This window comes from Littorina saxatilis, linkage group LG16, assembly GCF_037325665.1.
Source record: "Littorina saxatilis isolate snail1 linkage group LG16, US_GU_Lsax_2.0, whole genome shotgun sequence".
In the NCBI taxonomy this organism is placed as follows: Eukaryota; Metazoa; Mollusca; class Gastropoda; order Littorinimorpha; family Littorinidae; genus Littorina; species Littorina saxatilis.
In genome coordinates this window covers 13,584,745-13,606,900 of record NC_090260.1, presented here as the reverse complement: position 1 = coordinate 13,606,900, position 22,156 = coordinate 13,584,745, and the positions used below count along the sequence as shown (strand labels likewise).

At 41.4% G+C, this 22,156-nt stretch overlaps 2 protein-coding genes across 2 annotated transcripts in view; one reads left to right on the top strand and one right to left on the bottom strand.

The window, feature by feature from the left end:
• The window catches only part of LOC138950450 (uncharacterized), a 131,906-nt gene that overhangs the window by 43,471 nt on the left and 66,279 nt on the right, over positions 1-22,156 (bottom strand). The window lies entirely within an intron of this gene.
• On the top strand, positions 2,158-8,412 carry LOC138949866 (galaxin-like). The gene is made up of 2 exons (XM_070321650.1): positions 2,158-2,676; positions 8,179-8,412. Exons 1-2 carry the CDS (start codon positions 2,158-2,160, stop codon positions 8,410-8,412), a joined length of 753 nt encoding a protein of 250 aa, XP_070177751.1.

Here is a 22,156-nt window from a genome sequence, read left to right as displayed (position 1 = left end):
GCCGCTTGGTGGGTTAAGAGTGGAGATTTTTCCGATCTCCCAGGTCAACTGATATGCAGACCTGCTAGTGACTTAACCCCCTTCGTGTGTACACGCAATCACAAGACCAAGTGCGCACGGAACAGATCCTGTAATCCATGCCAGAGTTCGGTGGGTTATAGAAACACGAAAATACCCAGCATGCCTCCCCCGAAATAGGCGTATGGCTGCCTAAATGGCGGGGTAAAAACGGTCATACGCGTAAAAATCCACTCGTGCTAAAAACATGAACGAAGAAGAAGACGTTGACCTGGGAGGTCGGAAAAAATCCCTTTACCCTTACACCACTGGCCGGGATTCGAACCCTCGACCTTCCGCTTGAGAGGCCGGCGTCTAAGCCACCGAACCATTGCGCGCGGCCTGTCACCCCATGGTCAACAACCAGGGATGATAGAGATCATAGAAAGTAGTGTGTGCGTGCAGGTACATCCTGTGGTTCCCAAGCAACCTTCTTCTTCTTCGTTCATGGGCTTAGTCTCCCACGTCCACCCATGTTTTTAGCACGAGTGGATTTTTACGTGTATGACCGTTTTTACCCCGCCATTCAAGCAGCCATACGCCGATTTCGGGGGAGGCATGATGGGTATTTTTTTGTGTTTCTATAACCCACCGAACTCTGACATGGATTGCAGGATCTTTTCCGTGCGCACTTGGTCTTGTGCTTGCGTGTACACACTAAGGGGGTTAAGTCACTAGCAGGTCTGCACATAAGTTGACCTGGGAGATCGGAAAAATCTCCACTCTTAACCCACCAGGCGGCAGCGACCGGCATTTGAACTCACGACCTCCCGATTAGGAGGCCGATGTCTTACCACCACGCCACTGCGCCCGTCGTTCCCAAGCAACCAACTCCAGCCTGTCTGACGATGACTTGATCCCAGTTGATCCGGCCCACCGTGCTTGGGGGCCCGGTAGCTCAGTTGGTAGAGCACTGAACTTGTGATCGGAAGGTCGTTGCATGGTTCGAATTCGGGCCGGGACGGACACGGGTCAACTTTATGTGCAAACCCAGAAACGGAAGCCATGTCCCACCCCCGTGTCACCACAATAGCACGTAAAAGATCTTGGTCATTCTACCATAAATGCAGATGGCTGATACCACCTAAACACGCACACATCAAAAGCTGTGAGGGCGTAAAACTCGAATCATATAACCCATATCATGTCCTTAAGAGGCGTAATATTTAGCCTGTTGGACAGTAAGCATTCTATCTTTCCCTTTTTTTCCCCCACCGTGCTTGCTGCGGACCCCAGCCCTACGACAACACGGCTCGGTCCTGCTGTGGAGACAAAGTGGAAGCCACGGGGCGCAAAAAAGGCTGTTGTGGAGACAACATCTACAACCCAAAGAAACATTTCTGCTGCGGAGTTACACTCAAAGCAACGAAGGGCTGCGAAGGTTGTTGCGGCAATCAAACCTACAACCCGGGTTCACCCATCTGCTGTGAAGGACAAGTCAAATCAGGTATACATATTATGATATAGCTTATTGTTTAAAATGCTGATGTAAAAGTTGATGTTTGTTGTGTATTTATGTACGATTATTCTTTTTTTTATCGTTTTTGTATTAAAGGTAATCCGATGCAGTGTCAAAAGAAAAATGTCCATGATTGTACGTGTTCAATGAAAATCGACATTAAAGTTTATTCTTTATTTTTTAATTTGTTTTATCTTATCCTGTCCTATCCTATCCTATCCTATCCTATCTTCTCATCTCATCTCATCTCATCTCATCTCATCTAATCCTATCCTATCTAATCCTATCCTATCTTATCCCAACTTATCTTATCTTACAGCTTATCTTAAATATCTTATCTTATGTTTTCAGGTGGAACTCCGTATCATTGTTGCAGTGGAGCTGAAGTCTTTGAGTTTGACACACACATTCGGTGCAGCTCCGCCTGGCGTCTGGCAATATAAGGTTAGTGCTAGGACTGGTTGGTCCGGTGTCAGAATAATGTGACTGGGTGAGACATGAAGCCTGTGCTGCGACTTCTGTCTTGTGTGTGGCGCACGTTATATGTCAAAGCAGCACCGCCCTAATACGGCCCTTCGTGGTCGGCTGGGCGTTAAGCAAACAAACAAACAAACACAATTCGGTGCAGCCGAAGGGAGACAATGCCAGATGCTGTCAGTGGAGACGAAAAGTACGACTCGGTAACACACACGTGTTGTGACGGCAGGGTCAAGCCTGGCGGAAGGTTCTACAGCTGCTGTGGAACGGAGATCTTCCACAACTGGGCAAGTGTGTGCTGCAATGGCACGCTTCACGAGAGGGGAACTCACAACGGCTGTTGCGGGAATAAACCCTACAACTCCGACACACATGTCTGCTGCGGGAATAAACCCTACAACTCCGACACTCACGTCTGCTGCGGGAATAAACCCTACAACTCCGACACTCACGTCTGCTGCGGGAATAAACCCTACAACTCCGACACTCACGTCTGTTGCGGGAATAAACCCTACAACTCCGACACTCACGTCTGTTGCGGGAATAAACCCTACAACTCCGACACACACGTCTGCTGCGGAGGCACCATCAAGTCTGGCGTTGGTTCCGACACTAGTTGCTGTGGTACTGAGAGCTACAATGACTTGACGCACATCTGTTGCAATGGCGTACTTGGCAAAAAGGCAAGCAACAACAGTGTACAACAGATATGTTGCAACGGTATACTCCGGGAAGCGGGAATCTACGACACATGTTGCGGAAATGACACCTACAACCAATACACACACACCTGCTGCAATGCTGGTTGCGGATCTCGGGTCTACGATGACCGAACACAACAATGCTGCAGAAATAAAGTTTACAACACTGCGACACACAAATGCTGCAGCAATGTAGTTTTCAACACTACGACACACACTTGAAAAATGCAGACAAACATTTATTACAGTGGAACCCCACCCTATCCTAAACCTAAAGTTAGATGAAGAAATCAAACATACATTGATTACAATCGAATCCCCCTATCCTAAACCTAACGTTAGATGAAGAAATCACATATACATTGATTACAGAAAAAACAACCTTTCCTGACCTTAAATTAAAATGAAGAAATCACACTTACACATTGCAAGGATTTAAGTAGAACCCCCCCCTGAAGAAAAATGAGGGAATCAGACGAACAATGATAGCAGTAAGAACCCCCCTTTCCCGACCTTAAATTAAAATGAAGAAATCAGACGAACAATGATAGCAGTAAGAACCCCCCTTTCCCGACCTTAAATTAAAATGAAGAAATCAGAAGAAAAGCGATTACAGCAGAAACACCGTTTCCTGGACCAAAAGTGAAATTAAAAAAAGCACTGACAAACAATATTTAGTCCCCCCCTACCCCCATCCCCCCCCCCCCCCACCCTCGTCCCTTCCCGATCGATTTTTGACATTTTCTTTTAATGATATCTCTCATTTTACGTCCATAGGTTCGAACCCCGGCCGGGTCATACCTAAGACTTTAAAAGTGGCAATCTAGTGGCTGCTCCGCCTGGCGTCTGGCAATATGGGGTTAGTGCTAGCACTGGTTGGTCCGGTGTCAGAATAATGTGACTGGGTGAGACATGAAGCCTGTGCTGCGACTTCTGTCTTGTGTGTGGCGCACGTTATATATGTCAAAGCAGCACCGCCCTGATATGGCCCTTCGTGGTCGGCTGGGCGTTAAGCAAACAAACAAACAAACATTTTACGTCCATTATAAAGCACACTCCCTTTTATGACCGGATTTTCTCTGTTTTGTTTCAGGGCTTAAGGGGAAGGTTAAGTCAACTAAGACGTACAAAAGTCATAGTTTTCTATTGCTACGTGCGTACAAAGTAACTCTATCAAAGACGTGATAGTTGCTACTGCATGACAAATAACCAACTCAAAACAGAGAACGGTCAACAGGGGAGGTAATCGACCCAAATTGCTGAAACGCAAAGGGCAATTTATAGACAGGTTATTTACCTTGTCATGAGTCATTTCTTGGCGGACAAGGCGGGGTTACATGAAATCGTTACATTGGAACCTAAAAACAAAAAACAAATATAACCAAAATCAGAAAAATCTGAAAAATCTATGTTTTGAAAGAGCCAGTCTTAAAACGTAGGTAAATTTGATGAGGTTCGTGTGACTTAAATATAATAATAACGGGTATTTATATAGCGCCTTATCCGAAGTTCAAAGCGCGTATGCCGTGTGAGGCACTTCAGCTCATACTTTTTTAAATTGCATGCGAACGATGCAATATGTATATCTATTAGAAATGGTGCTGGATGCCCATTTAAAAAACTGAATAGTCTGTGATCTTTTAACCCCTTAAAATGACATCAGGCAAAATATGTAGCACAGAATTGTAACATAGAAAATGGAACTCCCTCCCGGGGTGACATTCGGTACATGGATTCCACCCGTCCTTCAAGAAAGCTTTACAAACCCTACTGTTAGATCTGTATCTCAATGACTAAACAAATCTCCAGACCTACCTGTACATCATTTGTGTGTTTGTGTGTTTGTGTGTGTGTGTGTTTGTGTGTGTGTGTGTGTTTGTGTGCCTGTGTGTGTCCGTCGCGATATAACCCTTCGTGGTTGAAAACGACGTTAAACACCAAATAAAGAAAAGAAAGAAAGAAAGTGTGTGTGTGTGTCTGTGTCTGTGTGTGTGTGTGTGAATAGATTTGTCAATATGGACCGTACATTTATTTATTGTCCTTAGGAATGCACATGTTTTCCATGTCGTGTTAAACATGTGATTTATGTTAAATCAATATGTGCATTGTAGGTTTTTAATTTTGTTTTGTTGTTGTTGTAGTTGTTACTCCCAATCACAATAGATTATATTAATTATGTGTTTATATTGTGTATTGTAATTTGTAGTTTGATATTGGGAAGCACGGAGAATACAGAACCATTCCGTGGTTCGCTTTATATAAAGTGTTCATTATTAGTAATAATTGTCAGTTGCGAGTCAAGCTAATCACTCTGACACTTAAAACACATGCACCCACACACTAAACACATACACACCCACACACAAAACAAATTGAAGTTTCTTATGTTTATTTCTGATGATAAACTATCGTCTGCAGTAGGCAACGTGAACCATCCTGGTAGTTGTTGCAGACAAAAACATTTTTTCAACACAGAATATTATGTCAAGATAGCAATATAAACGCTATTGTGTTTTCAGCGTAGCAATAGGGTCCGATATTTAGATTCGAACAAGTATAATGTGATTCGTCTTCGACTCGTCGACTTTATACTTGTCTCGTCTAAATATTGGACCCTATTGCTACGTTGTATACACAATAGCTGTTAATATCACCAATGATCCTAACCCAGCATGCTATCATCATATGCTATGATACAATTAAAATGAAAATGTAAATAAGGTCAATATAACACGATTACTCCGAATAAAAACAAAATAAGTTTATTAAAATCAGGTTCACGTTCGCAGGCTTTACGGAGACGAGCGCGCACGACCCGCGTCGGCCTTCGGCTAGCCAAGCCTTACTACATGAAGCGTCGGTGATGATATTTTAGTTTCAAGCAAACTTGATTGAATGCTTTGATATCGCTTCACGCGTTTGTTGTTGTGTCCCATACAAATCAATTACAAACAATACGTATCCCAGGAAACGTTTGTTCTTCAATTTCCTCTTTTTTTTTTTTTTTTTTTAAATCACCTCTTGTTTTTGACCCCGATTCCTTCATGTATACATACCACAGAAGCTGTTGTAAACGCATCTTGTTTACGTCTTATGTTGCAAACTGGAGATTATAGTTCTGAAGGCATACTCAACACCAAAGGACATGAAATGTGACGTCAACGCAAGAAAAAAATGAACAAAAAACCTTCGTCTGAATATGAGAAGGCAACATAAACATTTTACATTTTACCACAACTTTGCCCTGGAGGCTTGATCACACACATGTTTGTGATTTGTGTTTGTGTTTTTTGTGCGAAATGGAACTCATGCTAATCTGATTAATACTAAATACGGACATACACAATAATCTCGAGACATATTAAACTGAGAATATTTCTTATGTATGCGATCACACGTCATATACGAACACGCACGCACCCTACCCCATCAGACACACATTGGCACGCACCAGTTCTGATCTCTGATGGCCACGTAAGAAATGTTTGCCACTTCGTTCACTCCATTGGAGTTAACATTATTTTACAACAGATCATAATGCTGGCAATTACAATATGTCAATAATCAATAGCAAAAAGTTCACTTTAAACACAAGCGCACATTACCAGGGTGAACATGTTTAGGCTTTACATGTGAAAACACACAAGTACTCATAAAGTTGTGTTTTCAAATTGTCTCCCTTGGATCGTTCCACTGATTCGGCGAAGTGACTGCGTTTTGAAGAACGGCTTATGGCGGCAAGGACATTTGATAAAATCATTATTTAAAATGAGGGAAATACATACAAATCTTAATATTAATTACACAAACATTTCTTAAGCGCAGTTATCCAGAGCGCTTTACGATCATTGGGAAATATACACCCAAAAAACATAATATTGTTTACATCACACAATTATCATAAACTATAACGCATTGCACAATGATATATTATAAGTATAACACACACACACACACACACACACACACTTGCGCGCAGGAAACAGTAAACAGTAGTCAAACCCAAGTGCACACTACCAGGGCGACCAGTTTTAGGCTTTACATTTGCACACACACAAGTACTCCCAAAGTTGTGTTTTAAATTGTCTCCCTTGGATCGTTCCAAGGACTGCATTTTTAAGAACGGCATTTAAAAGGCAGGGGCATTTGATAAAATCCTTATTTGAAATGAGGGAAATGCATTACAGAAAAGTAAAATAATAATTACACACACATTTCTTGAGCGTATTTATCAAGGGTTAAACCTGGCTAAGAACGCTTTACAATCATTGGGCACTGTACACCCCAAAAGCAGAATATTGTTGACATCACACTATTGTTGACTATTATACATCGCACACTGATACATTATAGTATACACACACACGTGCACACGAAAAACAATAGAGTAGTCAAAGGCTATGTACAAGGCATAGGGAACATAGGTAACATCATGAACGTACTCGGCTTGAAAGGGTGCTTTAACAAGATATGTGAGGAAAAGTGCATCAACTGCACACACAATGGCAACATATAAATGTCTTCCATCAAAGTAGGGTAACAGGTAGGATTCACAAGAAGGAGAATGCGACAGTCACACTGCAACTTTAGCAGCCACTTGTGTACTGGCTGTTAACATAGCAGGGGTTTTAGTTCAGTTATCACAGCATTCAATATGCAATTACAAGCAGGTGTGGAGGGGTGGGGGTGGGGGTTAGAAAGTTAAATATGGTAGATGAAGCTTTTATGAAATGGGGACGTTATGTTTTTTTGTGTAACTGTAAAAAAAAAAATTTCTCAAAAGAAAATTGATAACGTAATAAGACATGTGGAGGTGTATAGGGCACTCGGTCTTGAGCTTGTGTGTGCACACGAAGGGGGATAAAGCACTAGTAGGTCTGCCCATCAGATCGAAAATGTTCACCCACCAGGCGCGATCGGGATTCGAACGCTCAAACTTTCGCATAGGAGACCGGGGTCTCATCCACTAGGCCATTGCGCCCATGCCTGAGCTACACGTACTACTCGAATTCTTCTTCTTCTTCTGCGTTCGTGGCCTGAAACTCCCACGTACACGTGATTTTGCACGAGTGGAATTTTACGTGTATGACCGTTTTAACCCCGTCATTTAGGCAGCCATACGCCGCTTTCGGAGGAAGCATGCTGGGTATTTTCGTGTTTCTATAATCCATCGAACTCTGACATGGATTACAGGATCTTGTCCGTGCGCACTTCGTCTTGTGCTTGCGTGTACACACGAAGGGGAATAAGCCACAAGCAGGTCTGCACATAAGTTGACCTTGGAGATCGGAAAAATCTCCACACTTATACCACCAGGCGGCCGCGGCCGGGATTCGAACCCTCGACCTTCCGATTAGGAGGCCGACGTCTTACCCCCACGCCATAGCTCCCGTCTTACTACTCGAATGATAGGTACGTGTATTACCTTGCCATTTTAGCACAGAAAAACAATTGCTTCTAAATCTTCCTTGCGTCAGTTCATAGATTGTGGATATTATTCAAAAGAACAGTCTCGCTGGCACATCCTCCAACAAAGAACCTCTTCTGTTGGTATGCTATGCCAACGAATCAGCCCTAGGGGGAGAGGGATTGGGCTTGGAACACAACTGGTTGGATTGGCCAACGACGGTCGTTTTTGATTTGGTGGTGAGTGCGGGGAAGTCTGTGTTGTCCAACTTGCGGACCATGCGGGATACCGGGAGCTCAGTGCTTGATTGAACAGGTTGTAGTTGTGGAGCATTGCCTTACCCATTTCATAGTTTTCTCTCATGATATGAAGAAGATGGTCTAACGAGTAGATTGGCACAACACACCTATCGTGCATTTCCACATGAACTACTCTATTTTCGCTCCATGCATGCTCCATGAAAAACGGAGATTCCTCAACATCCTTAAAAGTCTAATATTCAATTGATGTGTGGTCTTTTTTTTCCATGCCATTTTGGAATAATATAGTCATGCCATGTGCAGCAAATCACATAATGTCATTTAAAGCAGAATTGATTACACACAGTAACATTTGAAACCATTGCTTTGTCATCTGTGTATATGTGATCAATCAGTGTCGCAGTTGATTCAGTTGGAGGCAAAACCGAGTTGTGCACCATACTGACTGTGGTTTAAGGAAATGATTACTGAAATCGTTGTATATATATATATATATATTAAAAAAAAGCTTGTTTTTGCTCTTGAGATTGTCCATGAGGCAGATAAAATCATCCGTCCAGTTTGGCAATGCAGCAGGGTTTCTATAATGAAGCCCACAAGCAGAACCCACAGGTAGACATTGATTTTGAAAGCTAGACACAGGCACTCATTTTTCTCAGCTTCCAGACTTTAGTGAGTGAATATTGAGCTCATCAACGATGGATCATGAGCTTTCACCCAATCTGTTATACTAATTCTAGTGGGCTTTCCGGATTTCTCACAAACTTTGAATATGTCAGGGCCCTCCTTGTTATGAAACAGCACTCCGTGTGCATAATGTTCAACTTTAATTTCCAAAATGTACGGCGGAGAGCGTCTTTGTGCTGGGATGTGTTCTGATCCCTTTTGCTCATGAGTCGCAACATCCGAAATCGACTCCGTCGCTTGTTTGGGCTTCATTTCGTCATCTATCTTCTGCTGCGGTTGCTGCTTTGATTGATTCTGGTCTGGTTGATGTTGCTGCGGTTTGTCCTGCTTCATCTTCTCCTCTTTCTCTTTCTCCAGATGCTGCTGGTTGTCTTGGTTTTGCTGTTGCAGTTGTGGCTGCTGTCCATGCCGCTTTTGTTCGTTTCCTTTTTGGGGGGGACTTGTTTGTTCTTGCTGCTGTTGTTCCTGTGGTGGGTCGTGCTTCTTTTTATTCTTCTTCTTCTGTTGCGGCTGCTGCTGCTGTTGTTGGTGTTGTTGCGGTTGCAGCTCTTGTTGCTGCTGCTGCTCGCTGGATGTTTCGATGCTGACTGGATGCAGTTTAACCGTAACGAGCTTTTTGGGAGGTGGAAACTTACCCACCCACAGCATACGTTCATTCATTTTAAGTACAATGGCGTCTTCAATTTCCTTTTCTTGCTTCTTTTCAAACTCGAAACCATTGCAGACAAAGCGTTTTAGTCTCCCCTCTTTCTTTTCTTTCACACCAAAATAAAAAAAACCACCACCAGGAAGTTTAGTAAACGCAGTAATATAATGGACAAGATTGAAATTGTTCCTGTTCCAAAGTTCCTTAACCACAGTTTTGGAACTATTTATATTTTCTAATAAATTTTTATTTGTCTCATGAGCATATTTTGCTTGCATGGCTAGATCTTCCACGAAAGGAACTTTTTCGCACATCATTTCTTTTCCTTGAGCAAGATTTTGCATAAATTTTCCCTTCTTGTGTTGTTCGGGTTTACTGTCTTCTTCTACTGGACTCTCTGCTTTTGAAACCATCTCCAAAGCAGTCTGCAACTGATCCCGTGTTAACTCAGCTGTACCGCTGTTCAGGGACACTTTAGAATGGAAGTTAACAAAACTTAGTGGTTGTTCTTCATCCTGACGAAGAACTTCAAAAACAATGTGCTGCCCATCAGCTGCAATGTATCTTCTGAAGTATTTGTCATAAAATGTCCCACGTGGTATCATCAAGGGCAAGAGAGTGTCCACTTGCTGATCGAATCCATCCAAGTACCCCAAATCTGTGGCGTGTATTAGTATGTATCCGCCTTTGCCATGTTCAACATTTAAAAGAGCATTCACGGCTTCTAGCAGTTCTGTTTTACATGTTTTAGCTTGATCGTTAAGATCGAGCTTGTTTTCCAGTATAATCTTTATAGCTTCTTTCCTGTTCAGTTTTTTGCAGATTGTTTTGCATTCCGTGCAAGCTGAAACAGAACCAAACAAACAATTATAAACATATGGCAGAAAAAACACAAAATATGTCTGTTTAACCTTGCCGTGCGCCGAGGAAAAACAAACACACACTGAGAACATATTGCGGTATCAGCTAGGTAAAAATACCCCTCCCCCGTCTAAATTTCTTGCACGAGTTAAAAAATGTTGGCACATCACAAAACCCGTACGATGTGTATTCTTTTTAATAAAAGTTGTTAACCGGACCTGACCCTTTTTGATAATCTCTGCCGTGTTTCTCGATCTAAAATGTTGCACCTAAACTTTGGTGTTCCTTCAAAGCTTTGCACACTGGATGGAAGCTGTCTTTTCGCTTTTTTATGAGAGGCTCTGTTTCTAAACTGGAAACATCAGAAATTGTATATTCATTATTACTACTATTTTAGTGCACCATATGGCTATTTGACTATAATCAGGACTGGTTCCAGGTGACACGCTAAATGCCATGGCAATCAGACCGGGCCCCGTTTTGTTTATCACTCTGAAAAGAAAACAAGTTGCAAAAGGTGAAAATACAACATTTAGTCAAGCTCTCGACGTCGAACTCACAGAATGAAACTGAGCGCACTGCATATTTTCCCCCAGATCGTATATATGTTACAGTAAGAACCCGTACCTAGGGAATACAAGTAATTCCTGAGCATTTTAGTGAATACACGTAATCCCCGTTTTACTCAGGGATTTCACGTATAATAATAATAATAATAATAATAATAATAATAATAATGATAATAATAATAATAATAATAAATGAGCATTTATATAGCGCAACATCATAACTTTACAATTATGCTCTTTGCGCTTGACACATTTAAACACAGTTATACAAGCATTTACATCTACATTCATAGTCAACAACGCTTAATTAAAAGCATACACCATCAAACATACATTACAAAAGATTCTTCCACTAACTGAGTAATAAAAACATGAATAAAATAGGTAGTAAAAAACAAGGAAATACCAGCTGAATACCCTTAATCAAACAGAACATGTTATCAACAATGCTGAAAACAGTCCTAGATGTTTATATACATTATCACTAAAACAACAAATACACTACATGTAGCCTACTGATGGACTGAGAAAACAAAATCAGGGGTTGTATTTCTTGAAGAGGTGCGTTTTAAGTGCTCGTTTGAATGCTTGGGGTGACTGAGAGTGGCGGATGTGAAAGGGGAGAGAATTCCATTGTGTGGGTGCGCAGAAAGTAAAAGTGCGTTGTCCGTATGTTTTGGTTTTGGTGTGTGGAATGGTAAGGATGCGACAGTCAGAAGAGGCACGGAGTTGTCTTGCTGGAGAATAGACGGTGAGGAGTTCAGAGAAGTAAGCAGGAGACGAGCCAGAAAAGAAGTTAAAGCAGAGGGTGGACAGTTTGTAGTCAATGCGGGCTTGAATAGGTAACCAGTGCAGTGTGTGAAGGAGTGGTGTTGCGTGATCTCGTTTTCGTGCTTTGAGAATGAGGCGTGCTGCCGAGTTTTGGACTTTTTGTAGTTTATGCAGGAGGTACAGAGGACAGCCAGAGAGAATAGAGTTGCAATAGTCAAGTTTAGAAAGAACAAAGGCACAGACAAGAGTGTTAGTTGTTTGAGAGGAGAGTGTGTGGCGAATGGTGCTGATCTTACAAAGCTGAAATTCCCAGTGATTACGCGAAATCCCTGAAATTAGACCTGTCATTTTACGGGTTCTTACTATTGAGCATTCAGTGAATTCGCGTAATCTTCATCTCTGAACACCGACATTACCTATGACCTACAATTACACACAGCATAGTTTAACTTAGAGGACCTTTCAGTTTCGTCAGTGAGTGCAGTTGAAGTGTGTTTAAACGACGGAGACATGAGCGAATGTTAGTGAATACTATTCAGTTTTCAAATGTGTCTGAACCACTGCTTGTTGCTTCATTCTTCCTCTTCCTCTTCCTCAAGCAAAGTCAAGATGTCTATCGAGGAAAGGTTTACACAAAAGCTCATGGATCATTTTAAAGAAAACAAGTCGCGTAAGGCGAAATTACAACATTTAGTCAAGCTGTCGAACTCACAGAATGAAACTGAACTCACTGCATTTTTACAGCAAGAGCGTATACTCGTAGCATCGTCAGTCCACCGCTCGATGCAAAGGCAGTGAAATTGACAAGAAGAGCGGGATAGTAGTTGCGCTGAGAAGGATAGCACGCTTTTCTTTATCTCTATTCTTTTTAACTTTCTGAGCGTGTTTTTAATCCAAACATATCACTTCTATATGTTTTTGGAATCAGGAACACACAAGGAATAAGATGAAATTAAGGTTTTTAAATCGATTTCGGAAATTTTATTTTAATAATAATTTTTATATTTTTAATTTTCAGAGCTTGTTTTTAATCCAAATATAACATATTTATATGTTTTTGGAATCAGAAAAGGATGAAGAATAAGATGAACGTAAATTTGGATCGTTTCATAATTTTTTTGTTTTTGTTACAATTTTCAGATTTTTAATGACCAAAGTCATTAATTAATTTTTCAGCCACCAAGCTGAAACGTAATGCCGAAGTCCGGCCTTCGTCGAAGATTGCTTGGCCAAAATTTCAATCAATTTGATTGAAAAATGAGGGTGTGACAGTGCCGCCTCAACTTTCACGAAAAGCCGGATATGACGTCATCGAAGACATTTATCCAAAAAAAAGAAAAAAACGTTCTGGGATTTCATACCCAAAACTCTCATGTCAAATTTCATAAAGATCGGTCCAGTAGTTTAGTCTGAATCGCTCTACACACACACAGACAGACAGACACACACACACACACACACACACACACACGCACATACACCACGACCCTCGTCTCGATTCCCCCCTCTACGTTAAATCATTTAGTCAAAACTTGACTAAATGTAAAAAGGACATTATGTGTTGCATCCAAAAACGATGTGATTAAAACATTATCAGACAAGAGGCGAAGCCATCAAGGCTCACGTAAGAAATTGACAAACAGTAACACAAACTCAATCACTCCGTCACACATACACACACACACACACACACACACACACACACACACACACACACACACACACACACACACACACACACACACACACACACACACACGCACACACACACACACAGTAAGCATAGGTGAAACTGTGCAAGAAAGCGAGACCCTGGATCTGCCAAGTAGTCTCGGCCCGCTCACAATAACAATGACCGAGACTTTCAGTAATTCCTTTGCGTGACGTCTAACCCTCTTACGTCATAATGTGACGTCTTCAAATAGTTTCTATCACACACGTCGAACACTTTTGACCGAGACTGACGTAATCCATAGACTCGGAAATGTTAAAGTTTCTATCACAGACATACACACGCACGCACGCACGCACGCACATACGCACATACGCACATACGCACGCACGCACAGACAGACAAAGTTACGATCGCATAGGCTACACTTACGTGAGCCAAAAAGGAAGGGCAATGAAAATCCTAAAATCTCCAACTCGAGTCACTTCTTACAGACATGGAGAGTAAAGTCCAGTCAATCAGCCACCCTCTCGGCCGGATGTTTTGGGGAGGGGGGGGGGGGGGACTAGAACAAAGCCCTCTCTGTGGTCAGTCGGCTTTCTCAGGGCCAGCTAGTGTTTATTATGAACGTTTTAATGTTTTATTTTACTGTAATAATTTTTTTAATTGTGTAAAATGAATAAATATTTTTTTTTTTTTTTTTTTTAAATCCAAGGGATCCGGGTTCGATTCCCGGCATGGGCAGTCTATTTTTTTTATTTTTTTTTTATTCTTGTTTACTATTGTTTATTATGAACGTTTTAATGTTTTATTTTACTCTAAAAAAATTTTTAATTGTGTAAAATAAATAATTTTTTTTTTTAATCCACGTGCACAAGACAAAAACTTTATTTCATACTGGGGGAGCGAGCCAGTCTGATGATGTACTCGGGTCCAGCGCCAGCGTTTTTTATTTCAAAGGTCTCTGTCAAGATTGATTTTGTTAAAAAAAAAAAAAAGGAAGTCTGTGTGTGCATGTGCGCGTGTGTATGTGTAGAGGCAGGTTTCACAATCTTCAATCACATACACACATGCACCATCTCGATTTCCCTTCCATGTTAAAACATTTTGTCATAACTTGACGAAATGTAAAAAAGTACACATTTGAATTAACAGTATCCCCGCGACTTTATCTGAAGAATTGCACGTCACATGCTGTCAGATAATACATCGATTTTCTTTTCATCTAAAGAGAACACACACAAAAAAACAACGAAAAGCCAGTTCTGACGGTGAGTGCTTCACAGAATGGCAAGGCACCTCCCACCCTCTGAGTGTGCAATGCCGACCTGCTCACTTGAAAATGTCACTGTCAAAGATCTGAAGAATCAAGTGTAATTGCCTAACTCAATTTATGTCAAACATTTCTTTTATGTCATTTATTTACTTTCTGTAAAGGGATAAGTCATGAAAAAAAAGAAGTACTCACGGATTCCATCAGACATCTTGTCTATCACCATGTGACGTTCAAAACTGAAATTTAAAAAAAAGAATGTAATGAAAACAAAGATAAGAATAAAACGTATAGCTCACATTGAGTTGTGTACAGGTTACATGTCGAGTCTCAGTGAATATTAAAAATAATGGTCGAAGTTTAGCGGATCATGTAATAGGCTTGGCAGGCTAAACAATAAACATTGTACATTCTGATGAAAAGGACTGGTTCGTATTGTTATCTTCGAAAATCTTAATCTTAATCTGCAATGGATAATTCCATCTTTTCTTTTACCATAATAATAGTGAGGAGGAACTTTACTATCTGAAGAACATAAATGATATATACATTGGGTAACTGATATTGTTGATTTAATATTGTCTGAGAGAGAATTCCAAATTCGTGTAGTGTTGGGGATAAATGAATGTCTGTATAGTACTGTCCATTGTGGTCTGTGATACGGATTCACAATCGAAACAAGTGGAGGCAATAAATCAACTACGTTATGTGAACATTTTCCATGCACCATTTTATAATACAAAATTAATTAATGTCTTTCCCGTCTTACTTTTAAACTACAGAACTCAGATTCTTCGTACAATTTTTGGTGACTTGTTCCTTTGACTGCTCCAACAATTACCCTTAAGGGGTTACTTGTATGTTCAAATCGCTCGTCGGAAACATTACACATTTTGTGCACAGGTTCCTCTAAGCAATATGGACACATCTGTGCAAAGAAAAAAGGTGGTTGTCTTATTAACCTTTTTTTTAGAATTTTTTTACTGGGGGCTGTCAAGTACGATTTTGCGAAAAACACTGCGATTCTTAACATGATCCCAACTGACATATTTAGCTCTACAAATGATAAATGAAACATTAGTTTGTGTAGATAAATGAATGGAGAGTATAACTTTATCATAAAACGGTACTTATCAACGTGCATTTTCAGAAAATGATCGAGGTTTCTCGAGGGCGTACACATAAAAATATCACTCCTTTAGTAGTAAAAACGTATTTAAAAAAAATTCGCTCGTCAGAACATAACTAAACTTGAACACAGCTAAGTTCACTGTATACAGATACAATACCTGTAAACAAAATAAGTTGTTGTCGTATTGTCTGCTTCACAATTATTCCCGTACCAACCCCACCCCCATATCTTGACTGACAAAAATGATAAAAAAGAAATAATTTGGGAGTGCTGTTGGTCAGTTGGTAGAGCGCTGGACTTGTGATACATGAGTTTGTATCAGGGTGAAGGGTTGGGTGTCGGAACATTTGTGTGCAAAGTTTCATGAAGATCTATCCAGTAAATTTCTATGAATCGCACACCACACACACACACACACACGCACAAACACAGACACACACACACTCACACACACACACACACACACACACACACACACACACACATATATATATATATATATATATATATATATACACCAGGGTAGATCAGTTAGTTTGTAAGGGGGGGTGTTTTTCGAATTCAAGAGTGTAAATCGAGGTCGCAGAGCGCCCGAGACTGATCAAGGGGCATACGCCCACCCCCCCACCTCAACACAAGAAAGAACAAAAAGTCGCACGTGAAATCCATTACACATTTTGAGCACATGTTTCTCTAAGCTATATGTCCACAACTGCAGACAGACAAAAAACTTTGTTTTCTTATTCATTTTTTTTTATAAGAGTTTTGTCAGTTTTGGGGGGTACCGGGTGGACACATATGACCTTACAGAAAACACTGTAATTCGTAACGTCATCCTAACTGACATTTTTATCTTTAGAAAAGATAAATAAAACATTACTTTGTGTAGATAAAAGAATGGAGAGTATCACTTTATTATAATACGGTACTTATCAATGTGCATGCCGAAAATTATCCAGGATTGGCGAGAGCGTACACATACAATTATCACTCAAAAACGTTGTAACACAAAATTGGCTTGACAGATCATAAACAAATTTGAACACAGCTAACTTCACTATAATTATACCGTTGCAATACCTAAGAAAACCATAAGGTGTTTTCTTATTGCTTACTCCACAATTATCCCCGCACCACCCCCACCCCCATATCTTGACTGACAAAAATTGATAAAAACATTCATTTGGGAGCCCAGTAGGTCAGGCGGTAGGGAGAAGTGTGGGTACTGTGTGCAGAGTTTCATAAAAATCTGTATAGTAGTTTTCTCTGAATCGCAATACAAACACGTACACCCAAACACTTGGTGCCTTTAGTGCACCGATACCCCCTGCCAACCCCCCCCCCCTTCCCTCCCCCAGATCCAATACCACCCCCCCCTCCACCACCCGCCCACCCCACTAATCACAAACACACACACACACACACACGCACACACACACACACACACACACACACACACACACAAGCAAACCGACCCCTCATAGCGATAAGAATAAGTTCACAGTCAATAACTATATTTCTGACTATTTACCTCTCTCTCTCTCTCTCTCTCTCTCTCTCTCTCTCTCTCTCTCTCTCTCTCTCTCTTTCCCTCTCTCAAATATGATTTTGAAGCGCATTACATAAAGTCGGTATCTGATATCTAAAGTGTTTCGCTATGTTTTCGTCCTGATCTTTAGGATCCGGAGGATTATTTTCTGTTGATGATCTAAGGTAACGGAATTGTTCTTGCATTTTGAGGGAATTTGACAGGTATCGGGGTGTGTGGGGGTGGGGGGGATTTGGTGTGGGGTAAATTATCAAAACGCTTGCACCCTAACACAGCTGACTTGTAATCTAGCCTGAACTACGAAAGCAGCCACACGCATACTCACAGAGGCACGCATGTTTGTGTGACGGTTTGCACGAATAAACATTGAAAATTAGTTTTGAGTTTTGATAAAAACAAACGACATTTCCTTTTAGCACACAGGTGCTCAGCAAATGTGTATTGAAACTCGTTCAATTATCCCAAAATGTCATAACGTTTGGCAATATAATTATTTAACAACAACAAAAAGACTACCGGATTCGGTACATAAAAAAAGTCAGGGGCTGTAACAACAATTCGCGGCATTGGACTGTGGGAGGTCGTACACAGCTAACACTGCGACGCGTAACCAAAAACTACGGACACACTTTTTATCAGTTGATGATACGAACACACTTGCATATTGGGACACTACTAATTGTGTATTTCAGTTATAATGCATCACGTTATTCCAAACTCCGTCTCATGTTGCTCCTACCATCCACAACAGGGAGGACATTTCCAACTGGAGACGGAGTTTCATGAAGATCTGTCCAGTAGGTGTCTCTGAATCGCACTACACTCACACAAACACACAGACAAGCACACAGACACACGCACATACACACACACCTGGGTGAATCAGTTACTTTGTAAAAGGGGTGTACTTTGAATTCAAAAGTCTAAATTGAGGACGCGAAGCGACTTAGGCTAATCATAAGAATGCGCCCCCCCCCCCCCCCCTCCCCCAAAAAATAATCAATCGTGAGATACATTACACATTTTGTGCACAGGTTCCTGTTAGCAATGTGTACACAGGTTGGGGTTTATAGTATCGGTCCTCCCCCCCCCTTCTCAATTTCCCCCTGTCCGCAAACAGGCATCCTCTGCCTCGGGGTCGCATGGACCCATATCTCATAGATCAATTGGATATTGTTAAAAAGGTGTTTGGGGAAAGCTCCTTTGAACGGAATCGAGGTAATAATTCATTTCAAAACCAGGTGTTTTTTGTGGCAAAGTGTCTGTTCTACACGAACATTCTATAACTTGTTAATCTGTGTCCGAATAATGAACTGTTAACAAAGTTACTCGTATATATGAAGGAACTATGAAGCCAAACGCACCAAATGGACACATATTAACTGTGACACACATACACACACACACACGGCGAACACATAAACAAACAGACAAACAAAGCTTCGCAATGCCGTAATGGACACCCACTCTCACTTAGTAGATTCCTTTCTTAAAGTAAACTATTTATCTGTCACTATTTCTCAAAACTTCGCTTTCTCGCACTCAAGACGACATGCAAAGACACACGGGCACACACACGCCCGCCGGCACGCACTCACACAACAAACAACAACACACACACACACACACACACACACACACACACACACACACACACACACACACACATGAGGAAGGGATAATCACACATAGTGCGCCAGTGAGGTTAGAATGGTGAGGTGGGGTCTGAGGCTGGAAAGGGATTTGGGGGTAGGACCGACGAGAGGGCACGGATTCGGCGGTTCGCCGTGTCGAGTCAACTTCATATAGATCCGTGTAGGTGATCAACAGCCCCAGCCGATCTGGATCTGTTCAAGTCAAAAGTAAAGTCAAGGATACGAAGAAGTTTACCGAAAAACATCGATCCCAAGGACTCATGTTGTAACTTTTCAAAGCAGTTACATTCAATCAAAGCTCTATCCACATTAAACCGAACGGGAATCGTCGAAGATCCACGCAACTTCACTGCAATGTCGAAAACGAACTCATAATGTCACCGCAGATCTATAGTTGGTTTTGGTTTTGTGTCGCAGCAAAGAAACGAAGCAAATCTCCGGCTTTTATTTCACACTAAAAAAACGTTCATTTAGCGGGTTATTAAAATATATTTCTTTGAGGTTGCAAGGCAATGGCATCGCTGAGATGTACTCCTTCGAACACACGACACAGGTTAGAAATTGACTGCATTTGGGCGCTTTTTACGGCCAAAACAGAGTGAGCTTTTTGACGGGTTTATGGAAAAATCACTTCGGGGGCAGGTCTAAAATCTTGTGTACAGTGCCAAATCATACATCATTCGAAAGAGCAAAGTATGTTCTTTATTCTAACATATGGGCTAGGGTAAGTCATAGATATAAATATCTGTCTATTATATCTGTAGGCAAGTGTATTCCATTCCTTCGATAGTCTCGTCATCTACACTTGCGTGAAAAATGCAATTTTGAGTCTGTTTTGCATAAAAGACCTGCGAGATTTGTAGAAGTCAAAACAACAACTTACAGTCCAGCCTCTCAAATTTCGTTCCATGCAATTTGTTTGTCTGTACGTATAGACTGAGGGGTGCCCCGAAATGATTTGTAATCACAACATTCACAGACTTCAAATACGCCATTGAAAACTCGTCCACGTGCGTTTTAGATATATACTTGGGTGACTAAAACTGTCGTACCTACCAAAGGCCGCTTCGCGTAAGAAAATGACTACCAGAGTCGCAAGGCTCTGGATTTTTTTCAAAAGAAATTTATATTTCGTTGTTCTAGTCCGAATGAATATGAAGATATGGCGAGTTGAAAACGCCGATTCTTTCGCCAGAAACACGTCTGTTTCCATACCGGTTTAGGATCCGGTCCGGTCCCCCCTCTGAAGTAGTCCCCCGGGGGACCAATTCGTGGCAAAAACTGCTCCATAATGGTCCCCCCTTAGACATCCAGCCTCGTTTTTCTTGTTACAATGTTAGTAATGTTACCAGCAATTTCAGAGAAAAGAAAGGAAAGAATCAGAGACTGCTTTCATTTCTTCTTATCAGTATTTATTTATTATTCATTTTATTTCATGTGATTTTTCTGTTGAACGGCATTATAAATCAGATCTATTTTATTTTCTGCAAAATATAGTCAAACAAAGAGATTGCTGTCTGTGCATTACATAATACTGGACGAAGATATAGATTGAAAATGGCTTGAATGCCTAAGAAAAACGAGGCTGGATGTCTAAGGGGGTACCATTATAGAGCAGTTTTTGCCACGAATTGGTCCCCCGGGGGACTACTTCAGAGGGGGGACCGGACCGGATCCTACACCGGAAAGAAGGAATGGACTGAGCTACTAGAAGCACGGCGCGCGCCGTGCGTACAATCGATCGAATGATGTTATTCACACAATACCATTTGGCGATCTCTAAAAAATCATTTAAAAACGAACTAGTTGACATGTAATGAAACTATTTACTGAAATCAAGAAGTATCTTAGTTCTAGCCGTGCATATGACACACCCTTTCGCGAAAGCACACTGAACCGTGCGTATACGCATTCGCACCCGCAAACCACCAACCCAGGCGGGTTATCCAGATCCAGATCTAGATCCAGATCCAAGGGAAGTAACTCAGTGAGTATAAACATGAGCCAGAACCGCAACTCAAACACACTCGTAACACCTTAAGGCCTCAAAGTGATGCTGTTCCAAAATATTTGATTAACCAATCTTCTGGCAACTGTGTTTTCTTTGCTTTAGCATGGATCCGGTTTTGTACGTTTATGAGTGACAAAATGTCTGCGGTTATCCACGATGCGACTCCGGGTTTCTTCTTCTTCTTTTTCTTTGTTCATGGGCTTAGACTCCCACGTTCACTGATGTTTTTAGCATGAGTGGATTTTTACGTGCATTACCGTTTTTACCCCGCCATTCAGGAAGCATACGATGATTTCGGGGGAGGCATGCTGGGTATTTTCGTGTTTCCATAACCCACCGAACTACGACATGGGTTACAGGATCTTTTCCGTGCGTACTTGGTCTTGTGCTTGCGTTTACACTCTACGGGGGTTAAGTCACTAGCAGGTCTGCACATAAGTTGACCTGGGAGATCGGAAAAATCTCCACTCTTAACCCACCAGGCGGCAGCGACCGGGATTCAAACTCACGACCTCCCGATTAGGAGGCCGACGTCTTACCACTGCGCCACTTCGCCCGTCGACTTCGGGTTTAACTGTTATCGTTCGTACAGGCATATGCTGTTTGGCGATGTTCATAAGAGTAGCTGAAATAATATCAGCGCAATCGTCAATAGAGTTGGTTTAGATCATTACATTCCAATCAACGTCTGATACGTCTGCACGAAAATCATATACGTTCAGCTTGTCATAATTACATACAGTTCTTTTGAATGGCTGCTGCGTTTTTGTAGCATTATGAATAATAAAACATACCAACCTGATCGGGTAGATCATTGATTTGGCTTTCTGCTCGTATGTAAACGTTGCAACGATTTGCCTATTGTGATTTGTTGTCGATATTTGGGCCCTTCCGTTTTTTCCCAGTTGATTTTGAGGATACCCTTATTTGAGCGTTGGTCACGTGATCCCCATAAAAGAAATCTTTGAT

Bases quoted from the DNA above. Each gene is read 5' to 3' on its own strand.
- LOC138949866 (XM_070321650.1), top strand. From the start codon at position 2,158: ATGCCAGATGCTGTCAGTGGAGACGAAAAGTACGACTCGGTAACACAC. The intron at 2,677-8,178 runs GCAAGCAACAAC...GTCAGTTCATAG, and splicing joins ATGGCGTACTTGGCAAAAAG to ATTGTGGATATTATTCAAAA.